Raw genomic sequence first — 13139 nt, 5'->3', positions numbered from 1 at the left:
TTTATTTGAAAGACTAGACAAATGATTTAGTGGAGACAGTAGAAGACTAGGTTTTAAACACTTCTTGGTTTGTGCCTCTGAGCAAAGTACTTGGCCTCTCTGAGCTCAGGTTCTACCAACATTAGAATAAATAAAATAGTATTTTATTCATTTCGTTTTTGTGAGTTTTAAGATAAGTTAACAAGAAGCCTTAAAACATAGAAGGTGTTCAGTAAGTACTGACTTAACAAATGCGTATATGTATGTATGTGTGTACATATGTATAGATAAATTAATGGGCGGAATAATTGTTCTCAACTATAATGGATATGAGCTATCTCTGTCAATAGTTCTCTAACACGCTAGTTTGCAACAAAACTTATTAAAACAATGTGCTATTTTCAGTGAAAAAAAAAGAAAAGGTCAGATAATCTTGGGAATAAAAGACACAGAATTGAATGAAATATTCTAGTAATCTTCTGAAAAAAATAACTATCAACCAATTATTAATATTGACAAGTGGCATATAATAACATAAGATTTTTATATACTAAAACGTCTAACCAATTGAAAATTCTAAGTGATAATTTCATAAATGAAGATTTCTTTGGTTTTGATCAAGCCATATTATGAGATTAAACTTAATCTAAAAGGATTATCTCCACCTCTCCTTCAATATGTGGACAATTACATAGTGGATAGGAAAGCAGAGGAAACATTTGTTGAGTATAATGATACTTTCTAAGTGCTTCATATGCATTATATTGCATTCTTTCTTCACAATCAACCATTGACTAAGTATTATTAAGGATTATTTTCAAAACAATAAGAGGTGGATAGGATTCAACCCTAAGGGGTTCAGTCTCCAAAATGGTGCTCTTTTGTACCTCCCCTAAATTTTCTTTCTTGTGCTTACAGATCAAAAGGGAAACCTTTAGAACAACATCTGTTTTCCATTACTAATATTACACTTCTGATCATTTCATAAAATTAACTATTTAATATGTCTTAGAGCAAAATGACTTTCAACCTTCAAGTTATGCAGGAATTAGTTTGTGCACCTGCTCTAATAATGAAATTTTTATGCCAATCAAACACAGAGGAATGCCCACTTTATTTATTGTATATTAAAATTGCAGGATCACATAATACAATGGGAACAGGAACAGGAATAAACCCATCATCAACTTCTTAAAATGAAACAATACATCCATGTTTATTACATGTGCCAGGAAACTGAATCTATTTGTGGTCATGGTCATCTAGAGTCATTTTTACAAGGCAAGGTTTGTCCTGTTTTAATCAAATGCATGTATTGAAAAAATAAAGGGAATATAATGATTAATTGTTTGTTTTGTAAGTTATCAATTTATTTTATCTCAGCTATTTTTACCTTGCCACTAAAATCTCTTGCCACTAGAAGAACTTAAAGTAAATGTTAATATTTTTAAAACATATAATAAATGGGAAGTCATATAAGGCATGTAACTCTAGGATACATTTTTATATATTTTATAGATTTTACATATAATAAATTGATAATATTTATGATTTTTATTAATTCCTTTCTACTGCTTTTCTACTGCTGCTCATTTCTATAGAAGGAAGGAATGTTCCTTGAACAAATTATCACTAGATTATAAACTAAGTGAGAGCAGACTCTGTGTTTTCTTGTTATAGCTATAGCTCCAGCATCTAGCACACTTATTGGTATACTAGCAGGAAATCAATAAATAGTTGTTGATGAATTAATGAACAAAAAAATGAATATTTGATGTTAAAGTAAGAGACATTTACTTATGATTAAAGAGAATGGAGGGGGAAAAAAATGTGTCCTCAAAAGGTATAGGCTCTAAGAGTGACTAAGTACTTACTCTTTTTAAAAAATAATTTAAAGGCCGGGCGCGGTGGCTCACGCCTGTAATCCTAGCACTCTGGGAGGCCGAGGTGGGCGGATCGTTTGAGCTCAGGAGTTCGAGACCAGCCTGAGCAAGAGCGAGACCCCATCTCTACTAAAAATAGAAAGAAATTATATGGACAGCTAAAAATATATATAGAAAAAATTAGCCGGGCATGGTGGTGCATGCCTGTAGTCCCAGCTACTTGGGAGGCTGAGACAGGAGGATCGCTTGAGCCCAGGAGTTTGAGGTTGCTGTGAGCTAGGCTGACGCCACGGCACTCACTCTAGCCTGGGCAACAGAGTGAGACTCTGTCTCAAAAAAAAAAAAAAATAAATAAAATAAAATAAAAAATAATTTAAAGATGATTTAATGATTTTTTAAAATAATTATTCAAATAGGACTATATTTTTGACACAGAAATTTTTTCAAATGGACAGGGGTATTTTTAAAGTATTTTATGCCTTCTAAAACCAACACATGAAGTTTCTTCTTATGTAAGTAATCTCAAATGTGATAGAACTGGTAAATCAAAGAAGTAGAAAGGCAAGTTAAGAAATGTGTATGTGAATGTGTACCTTATCACAACCACCAACAATTAAGTCATATGTGTCTTTTCAAAGCACTCTGTGTCACCCTATGATATAGGTAGGACAGATAGATAACACCCTCCTTTACAGATAAGGGAAATGAAGCCCAGAGAGTCTGGGTGGCTTGGCCGAATTCACACTGGTAAACAGAAGAGTTGAGATTAACCCAGAGATCTTTCTAATGAGTCCTCTTAATTGTGTTGCCTTGGGCACATCATTTTACTTATGTGTGGTTCGCTCAGCTGTAAAATGAGGGTAAAGATAATAGGTTCACATTTTCATGAGGTTTTAAGGATAAAATATTATAAGTGAAATTACCCTGATCAAATAACACAGACAGATTATACTGAAGTGCATGTAGAATACAGGGTAGTCTTCAAAACCAATACTGATTAAGATAAGTCAACAGGACTAAGTTCAGATCCAAGCTTGGCTATAAGATATATGACCTTCGGCAATAATTTAACCTCCCTAAACCTCAGTTTTCCCATCTGAAAAATGGTAATACTAATCTATAATGTGAAAAGTTAGTGTAAGGATCAGATGAGATAACATACCTAAAGTGCTCTTCTCAGTGTTTGGAATATAGTAAGCACTAAATAAATATTCTCTGTTGCTACAGTGATTTGTATGTTTAGTTTGAAGTAGTCCTTAGAATCGGATATTGTTTAATTATTTTGAATTTGCATATAATGATTTTTTTTAACTTTACAGACAATACCTATAATTGTTACAAAGAAACACAGGAGGTAGGACAGTTTTTAAATAAACTACAATTAAGCTATTCTAGTTCCAGAGTTAAAGGGAGGTTTTTTAATTTAAGCTTTCATCCAAGAACAGACTACATGTAACTTTTTCAAATAATGACTTCTTTCACATTGAGATCATTTGAATTTCTTTTTTTTTATTTCAAAATATTAAGAAGATACAAATGTTTTAGGTTATATGGATCATTTTTGTACTGCTTGAGTCCCGGCTATAGGTGTGCCCATCACCCAGATAGTGTTCATAGTACCCATTAGGTTGGTTTATTCCCCTCCCCTACTCCTTCTTCCCTCTGGTTGCTTTCCACTGAGTTTTACTGCCCTCTGTGCACATGTGTACTCATCAGTTAGTTCCAATTTAATAATGAGTACATGTGGTATTTGTTTTTTCATTCTTGAGATACTTCACTTAGGAGAAGGGTCTCCAGTTCCATCCAGATTGTTGTAAAATGTAGTAATTCATCTTTTTATGGCTAAGTAGTACTCCGTGGTGTACATATACCACATTTTATTAATTCACTCATGAATTGATGGGGACTTGGGATGATTCCACATCTTTGCAATTGTGAATAGTGCTGCAAGGAACATTTTGAGCGCAGGTGACTTTTTGATAAAATGACTTCTTTTCCTTTGGGTAAATAGCCAAAGTAATTGCTGGATCAAATGGTAGATCTACTTTTAGTTCCTTTCTCTCTGCATCCACACCAACATCTATTGTTTTTGGACTTTTTAATAATGCCATTCTAACTGGGATAAATTGATATTTCATTCACAGTTGGTTCTTTGAAAAGATAAACAAAATCAATAGACCTCTTGTTAAATTAGCCAAAAACAGATGAGAAAGGACACAAATAAGTTCAATCAGAAATGAAAAAGGTGACATTACAACTGATACCACAGAAATACAAAACATCATCCATGAATACTATATAAATCCCTATGAACATAAACCAGAGAACACAGAGGAAATGGACAAGTTCCTGGAAACCCACAACCTCCCAAGAATAAACCAGGAAGAAATAGAACTCCTGAACAGACCAATAATAACAGTGAAATTGAATCAGTAATTATAAAACCTCCCCTGCCCTCCCCCAAAAGCTCTGGACCAGACAGATTTACAGCCAAATTCTATCAGACCTACAAAGAAGACCTGGTACCCATAATACAGAAATTATTCCATAATATTGAGGAAGGAATGCTTCCCAACTCATTCTATGAAGCCAGTATTACCTTGATACCAAAGTCAGGAAAGGACACAACAAAAAAAGAAAACTACAGACCAATAGTCCTCATGAATGTAGATGAAAAAATCCTCAATAAAATACTACCAAACTGAATTCAACAGCGCATCAAAAAAATAATCCACCAGGACCAAGTGGGCTTCATGCCAGGGATGCAAAATTACTTCAACATATGGAAATCAATAAATGTGATTCATCACATAAACAAAAGCAAAAACAAAGACCATATGATCATTTCAATAGATGCAGAAAAAGAATTCAACAAAATCCAGAACCCTTTCATGATAAAAACCCTCAACAGGCCGGGCACGGTGGCTCACGCCTGTAATCCTAGCACTCTGGGAGGCCGAGGTGGGCGGATCGTTTGAGCTCAGGAGTTCGAGACCAGCCTGAGCAAGAGCGAGACCCCATCTCTACTAAAAATAGAAAGAAATTATATGGACAGCTAAAAATATATATAGAAAAAATTAGCCGGGCATGGTGGTGCATGCCTGTAGTCCCAGCTACTCGGGAGGCTGAGACAGGAGGATCGCTTGAGCTCAGGAGTTTGAGGTTGCTGTGAGCTAGGCTGATGCCACGGCACTCACTCTAGCCTGGGCAACAGAGTGAGACTCTGTCTCCAAAAAAAAAAAAAAAACCCTCAACAAATTAGGCACAGAAGGAACATATCTGAGAACTATAAAAGCCACACATGACAAACCCACAGCCAACATCATATGGAATGGGGAAAAGTTGAAAGCATTCCCCCTAAGAACTGGTACAAGACAAGTGTGCCCACTATCACCACTTCTATTCAACATAGTACTGGAAGTCCTAGCCAGGGCAACTAGGCAAGAGAAGAATATTAAGGGTATCCAAATCAGGAAAGAGGATGGCAAACTATTGCTCTTCGCTGATGATATGATCTTGTATCTAGAAAGCCCCAAAGATTTCACCAAGAGTCTCACTGAATTGATAAATGAATTCAGCAAAGTCATAGGACACAAAATTAATGCATATAAATCAGTAGCATTTCTACATACTAATAACAGTCAGGAGTCAAATTAAAGACTCAATACCATTCACAATAGCTAAAAAAATAAAATAAAATAAAATACCTAGGAATATATATAACCAAGGAGGTGAAAGATCTCTACAGGGAGAACTAGGAAACACTAAGGAAAGAAATTGCAGATGATACAAACAAATGGAAAAACGTATCATGCTCATAGATCAGTAGAATCAACACAGTTAAAATGTCCATACTGTCCAAAGTGATTTACAGATTCAATGCAATCCCCATCAAAATACCAACATCATATTTCACAGATCTAGAAAAAAATAATTCTATGCTTTGTGTGGAACCGGAAAAGAGCCCAAATAGCCAAAGCAATCTTAAGCAAAAGGAACAAATCTAGAGGCATCATATTACCAGACTTCAAGCTATATTACAAAGATATAGTAACCAAAACAGCATGGTATTGGTACAAAAATAGAGACATAGACCAATGGAACAGAACAGAGAACAGAGAACGCAGATACAAAACCATCTATCTCCAACCAACTGATCTTTTACAAAGCAGACGATAATGTACACTGGGGAAAAGAAGCCCTATTCAATAAATGGTGCTGGGAAAATTAGATAGCTACATGCAGAAGAATTAAACAGGACTCTACCTCTCACCACTCACAAAACGTAATTCAAGATGGATAAAAGATGTAGATGTAAGGCATGAAACCGTAAGAATTCTAGAGGAAAATATAGGAAAAACCCTTCTAGATTATTGGCCTAGGCAAAGCATTTATTAAAAAGATCCCAATGGCAATCATTAATAAAAATAATGATGGGATTTGATTAACCTAAAAAGTTTCTGCACTGCTAAGGAAACAATCAACAGAGCAAATAGACAACCTAAGAATGGGAGAAAATATTCTCAAGCTACACATCATATAAAGGGCTAATAACCAGAATTTACAAAGAAGTCAAGCAAATCAGCAAGAAAAAAATAAACAACCCTATTAAAAAGTGGGCAAAAGACATGAACAGAAGCTTCTCAAAAGAAGAAAGGTAAATGGCCAATAAACATATGAAAAATATTCAATGTCGCTAATAATCAGGGAAATGCAAATCATATAATGATATTGAAAGGTATACCAAGAAATGTGGTTTAAAGGGCAATAATAAATGCCCTTTCCCACCTCAAAAATCTTTTCTCAAACACATGCTATGATGCCAAAAGTTCCCACACAAGATATCATGGGCAGACATTCCTTTGGGAGTCAAAGGATTTTAGCTTTGTTGAAGCTTTGAGGAATCAATCACCTCTCAGTCTTCAGCCTCCTATCTTTTATAAATGAAGTCCATTATGTAAATAATTTAAATCATGTACTTCCAAGTTAAGGCACAAAAGAATTAAAATCAATTTCTCCTCAGAGAACAAAAACATAATCAACTAACCTTCACCAAATTAATTTATCTGATTAGCTAACAATAGATGTGACTCAAAAGAGTGGGGAACATTACAGCTAAGTTTTGATAGGAGTGGGGAGAAGGGCAAGACAAATCTCCAAGCATGGGATATTGATTAGAATTATACACTTAGAGGTCCAGCTCACTCCCCATATCCTCTATTAAATTCTTCCCAATCTTCCCAGATTGTTTCCTCAGGACATTTTCAACTCTTATATAGCACCTAACACATATGGCCATGTAGTTTTCTATCTCCTTCTAGAAATAAAATCCTTCAGAACAGGGAATCTATCCTCCTCTTCTTTATATCCCCCTACAACGCTCAGCAACATGTCTTATACTCAGGAAGTACTCAACAAAGATTGGCTGTTTAAATCAAAGGTAGGGAGGGAGCTAAGGAAAAATCTTCCATAGAGAAATGTCAACAGACAAGTGGAATAAGATTTCATCAGCAATTTGGAGAAGAGAATGCTAAAGAAGGCTAGGGCACAACTAGAAAATAAACTTTCCTGCTTCACAGTTTTGCTTAGAGCTTATAGGTACAAAGACTTGCAGTTCCAGCTCTTTCCAAATTTCAGGCCAATCTTCCCATGTGAACTCAAAAGCAGACTTGAATGTTGATATAGTCTTTCTTATTTCAGAAATCAGCATTTTAAAATAGTCTTTGATAGCCTTTTAGAGAAATGTGCATTTGTATGGAACATACAAAAATGAGATGGATGCATTTTTAAAGTTACTTTGGAACAAAACCCCTTTCATCCCAACAGTATTTTGTTGTGTCTTACCTGCTCTCCTTTATCCCCTTTCTGCCCAGGTGAGCCCTGAGCTCCTGGTAATCCTGCTTCTCCCTGAACAATAATGAATTCCTGCATTAGCAAACATTCTGTCACATTGATCTAAAGACAAATCATTTATAAATATGAAGCTAGCAATAGCAAGCTAAAGCTCTGCTCTCCTCTGAGCTGATGCTGGTCGGTCCTCTGGAATGCCTGTCTTCCCTTGTTCTTAAGGCTCACTATTCCTCACTCTTCCAAACACCATGTAGCATCATCTCCTCCAGGAGACCTTCTGTGGCTGGAACACATGCAACTCTATGGTCCCCCTGAACCTTACACTTGATTTTCTTGTGGAGCTTATCATGCAATGTTAGTCATAAGAGGAAATGGAAGATTCCTTTAAGCTTTTACCCCATTCCCATCGCCACTGGTTCAGCCAAAAGTGAAGTGATAGTGGACAGGTAAGTCTAAGGACATGTATTAGGTCACCACGCTGGGGGAAACTCTGCTCTAGGAACTGGAGCAAGTTCTCCTTTCCTTGGATATGGGCACAGGAGAAAGACAACAGGAGGCCACTTAGCCTACTTTTAGCATGGGCTTTATGACTACAAGTAACATCCACAAAACAAGTTCATGTAGGTCCACGGGCCCAGCCTCATTGACCGGGGGATCATATTGGTGCAGGTGAAACTAATTCTTTGAGTGATAACACAGTCCCTCTGATTACTGCCACCCCCCAACTTACCATGTAGAGAGAGAGCTAGTTGAAAATTTTGGGATACTGGAAAAATACAGTCTACACACACACACAAAATACTATGTAGAGTATTTTTGTGTGTTTTTTGAAGAGCTGGCACTGTGAATTTTCAGAACTACAGCCTATTCCTGGCGCATGCTAAGTACTCAATACTTGCCTATCGTACAGGTGGTTCCTTCCATCACCTTTCTATTCATTCTAATACACACCCTGGAAGGAAGTTCAGATAGGCTCAGAAATATCCAGGTAAAAATACAGGAAATCCTATCCTCAATCCCCTTTTCCTAACCCATTCCAGTGACTTAGTATTTGATTCAACTAGCACTGAAGGATGAGACACATTCTGCACACCAGAGGCCACATTCAAGGAGCCCAGCTCACTGTCCAGAGTGGCTTTTCAGTGGGCACAGATTAGAACTAGCATACCTTGTTTGGAATGCACTGGCACTGGTCTGTAAGTTCCTGCTTTGCTGGCAGATACGCAGACATTTTGCCGGCATGAGTGGTTACCGATGATGATGCAAGACTGCCAAAGCCATCCTGCTCTGGGCACTAAAATCCAAAAACAGGCTTTAGGGAATGAGGTCAATTCCAAACATTCAGACATTCCAAATACTGGCTCCCACCAAACTGGGGATGACTGGGGTTGACTGCAAGAACTACCTTCTTATTACCCAAAAATTGACACCAGTGTATGAAAGTTTATCACACTTTTGCTCTTTCACTGAGCCCCGTATGTGTTTTATTACACACACAAAAATACTAAAAATGATGGTTTTAGTGCAGAATTCTAAAGCTATATTAGATGACTTTATGATAAGTACGGTAATATCATATATTTATAATAATTGCATTGTTTCAATAATTCATACAAACAATATGTGTATATGCCTTTTGGGACCAAAAATTAAAGCATTTGAACCTGCAATGAGATGATTGTAAAGACATCGAAAGTAGAAAAAAATTATTTTTATACTCTAAGACAATGGTTATTAAATCAAAGTATACTTTGTTCTAGCCCACTGTCCTTTAAAGATATTAAAAAGGTCTCCACTGCAACAGACAAGTGGTAGATTTTATACTTAGCCAGTGGATTCAGAGAGTACTGGATAATATGAAGTGAAATTTGGTTACAAAGCAGTGAACTTTTTTTCTCTGAAAAAGTTAATCCAGATGGAGAATCTGAAGAGGATGAATGCATTCTTTCTTCTCAATATCATGTACCAGGCTTCTTACCATGGTTTATAACTCTGAATTTGCAATTTCATGAAGGCAAAGCATTAGGGAAAAGAGTTCATACGTTGCTTTGTATACTACAAATTACATATGCATGGAAAAGTATTTTCAGTATACAAAACTAAAATATTGTCAGTGGTTATCTACTGTGGTTGAGATCATGGTTGATATTTATTTTCTGTTTTGAATCTGGCTGTATTTTCCAAGTTTTCTAAAATAAACATATAACTTCTGTAATGAAAAATTTATTTTAAAAAATGGGCAGCAGTATAATGCTTTAATAACAACAAAAAAAACTATAAAGTAACTAGCACCCAGAAATACTGTGACGAGTTTCCTGTCTTCACCACTAGTTCTTTTATATGTACTCTCCCCAGATTTATTGATTAGTTATTGCGTTATCCTAATAAGTTTCCAAGTTCAAAAGTCTAAAAACTACTGTCCATTCGAATGAAACAAGATTTTCACCAAAACAGTTCATTCATCTTATATGATTTGATATGATTTCCCAGCCAGTTCTTGTCCCATGGTTCCCAATCAGACAACCAAGATGCACTTAGAATTCAGAATTTTTCTCTGGAAAACTGAGTCACTGTATTAAATTGAAGATGTAAACAACTTTAAAAGTATGTCTCAGGCTTCACTATGAAACTGTCCACACTCCCCAAAATGCGCCCAGCATAAAACATACAGGGAAGGATTCTTCTACTTGTAAAACTTCTGGTTTTAATTTGACACATATTCAGATAATTAGCCTTTAAAATTTTAATCACATTTCTCTTTTATTTCAACAAATGTTGCTGATTTCCTCCTTTTCTTCATATTTGTTCCTCATTTACTCTATGTAGTCATGAAACTTGACTCATTCAGAAACTGAAAATCTAATTTAATATGTGGAGAAGCATGTGTATAGATGATCTTAAATAAATTCTAACTTTGAAATGTTCCATAAAATATTAACACCAAAATATGTGTGATTTGAAATTCCAGAACAAAATTAGATATTTAAATAAGTACATTAAAATTTCCTGAGTTCAAAACATTTTGGAAAAAATGTACATTTGGCATCAGAGGAACAGCAGATGCATTTAAACAGCTTTTATATAATTATTAATCTTCCAAAGTATACATTCCCATATGTAAAATGTACCAGGTTTCTATTTTCTGTTAATCATTAAATGGATGGTAATGTTGCCTTTAAATAATTATCAGCAGAAAAATATACAGTCTTTTGTTATTTTTTTATAGATGAGGATGAATTCTACCTTAACTTCTACTCTTTAACAAATGATTTTTGAAAAAACATGATTTAAAAATTTTTTGTTCATAATGTGTGAGGTCATGTCATTGCTTTGAATTACCAAGCCACTCCATCCAATCCATCACCTATACTTCTTAAACAGTTTTCTCATAATTCACGTTGAAAATGTCTATTATATAATGACACAAGGCAGTGATTAGTGGTCAGGAATATAATATTTAGATATATGAAAAACACCATTATGTTACTTTTCAATCAGAGATAATTATTATTTTAACAGCTCTTACATGAAAAAAAGCATAATTATAAAAAACTTTTAGAGAATTAACATCTTCAAGATTTAAATGTGTAGCTCCAGGAAGTCTAGGTATATCCAGTCTTTATATTGGCATTCTAAATTATCTTTTTAGATATTTATAGAAAGATATTTGGCTGCCTTTCATTTTACTTGGAATGAGAGCCATAAACTAGATTGGAGATATGCTTTATAAAGCCAAGTTACATAAGCAAAACATATAATATTTGAAAGACTTAGCTATGCTTTGAGTCACTTGGCCACATTCTTATTCCACTACCCAAATTGAGCTACAGAAGTTAAAATATTTTTAAATTCCAAATTATTAATAAAATTTTCATACAATTTTCTATGGCAAATATAGAAATTTTAAGAAGTCTAAGATAATAAAAGCATTTTCATCTTTTACTTTTCATATGTTCTTTCTGTAAGGTTTTTAGAATTAGTCCCTTTCAAATATCTTTCTGTCCTGTCCATCTCTTTTAGTAGTTTAATAAATCAACAAATCAAGCAATTGTCTGGCTTCTAAGAACAAATCACCAGGAATAAAAAAGAAAATTATAAAAGTAAAACTTTCCTCACTGAGTCTAAATTGTACTTAAATAAAAAACAAATATAATTATACATAATAATACAAGCACAGATGACCATTACAATGAGAGATATAGAAAGTATTGAATCGAGTATTTTTCCTGGAAGGAAAGATTGGTATAAGAAAGTAATAGTTGTACAGTTAGGTTGGGAATATTTAGAATAAGAGGCTAAGGAACTGATTTATATTTTGTTGCCAAATGGGAGTCACCTAAGGCATTAAAAATAGAGGGCAGGGAATGTGCCTTATTCATGTTTGTTAGCCCTGTTCTTTAGCACAGTGTCTAGAAGATCAGTGTTTTTGAATAATAAGTTTTTGCTCGAAGATAATGAAGGAATATACAAACTAGAAAATTACTCTGGTTATGCAGCAAAAAAAAAAAAAAAGGCCTGGAGATGGGGAAAGCAGTTGACATGTTATTGCAATAGTCCAGACATGAGATAAAGGTAGACTTTGGACTCAAAGCATAGCTAAGTAACAGGGAAAAGGAAGAGGAGGATGAAATACCTCTCAGAAAGGAAAACGAGCCAGGACAAGTGACAGGCTACAAAAGGAAAATGAGTGTGAGAATAAAATAGCATCATAGATTTAAAACTCCTGTAACTAGAAAATGATGATTCTACCATAAGAAAATAGTTTAGGGAGAAAGGCATAAATTCTCTCCTAGTTAATGTTGAGTTCTAAGTGAGGACATATTATCCCCGAAGTGCAAGGTGAATGTTGGTATTAAAACAGTGAAAGAAACTATGGGAGAGATTAAGAAGGCTTTTTTACTTGGAATAAATTGCTCACCCACCTTCAACAGAAGATATGCAGTTCTACCCTACATTTGGACTCTACGGACTATGCGACTAAAAGACAACTGGCGTTCTTTATTCTTCACATGCCAAGAAAATTAACTTACCTCAGCATCTGATATTTCACAACATGTTTCTTGAGCTAGGAAATTTGCATTACAGTAGATTTTAAGTTGGTGAAGTTCAATCTATCAAAACAGTAATAAGAAACATCATTAGTTTTTTTTTAATATCACACTTAAGCAGTTAAAAACTATGGTAATTTAACTGGAAAGAAAAAGGAAGCTAGTACAAATAAATTACTGGTACATATTTTAGTGTTCTCATTTAATTTTAGGATTCATTATTTTATGGACCACTTGAGAAATAGACATAGAGTCAGATACTGACGGATCTATAGATAGAGGAAATCAGGTAATGAAAATTGCAGACCTTGGCTAATTGTTTCAAACAATAAAAAATACTAATAAGTAGTTACTTAAGGAAGGGCTTTACTATGCACTG

General features: G+C 34.8%; 1 protein-coding gene across 1 annotated transcript in view; it reads right to left on the bottom strand.

Annotated features, from left to right (window-relative positions):
- COL19A1 (collagen type XIX alpha 1 chain) overlaps positions 1-13139 on the bottom strand; it is a 293777-nt gene that overhangs the window by 239630 nt on the left and 41008 nt on the right. The window contains exons 6-8 of the mRNA XM_069489063.1: positions 12743-12823; positions 8881-9006; positions 7707-7769 (exon numbers count right to left, since the gene is read on the bottom strand). Of these exons, the coding sequence (XP_069345164.1) occupies positions 7707-7769; positions 8881-9006; positions 12743-12823 (270 nt within the window). The remainder of the gene's footprint in view (positions 1-7706; positions 7770-8880; positions 9007-12742; positions 12824-13139) is intronic.

Source organism: Eulemur rufifrons, chromosome 15 (genome assembly GCF_041146395.1).
Source record: "Eulemur rufifrons isolate Redbay chromosome 15, OSU_ERuf_1, whole genome shotgun sequence".
NCBI lineage: Eukaryota > Metazoa > Chordata > Mammalia > Primates > Lemuridae > Eulemur > Eulemur rufifrons.
The sequence above is the reverse complement of the archived record's forward strand: the minus strand, read 5'-3'. Positions and strand labels throughout refer to the sequence as shown.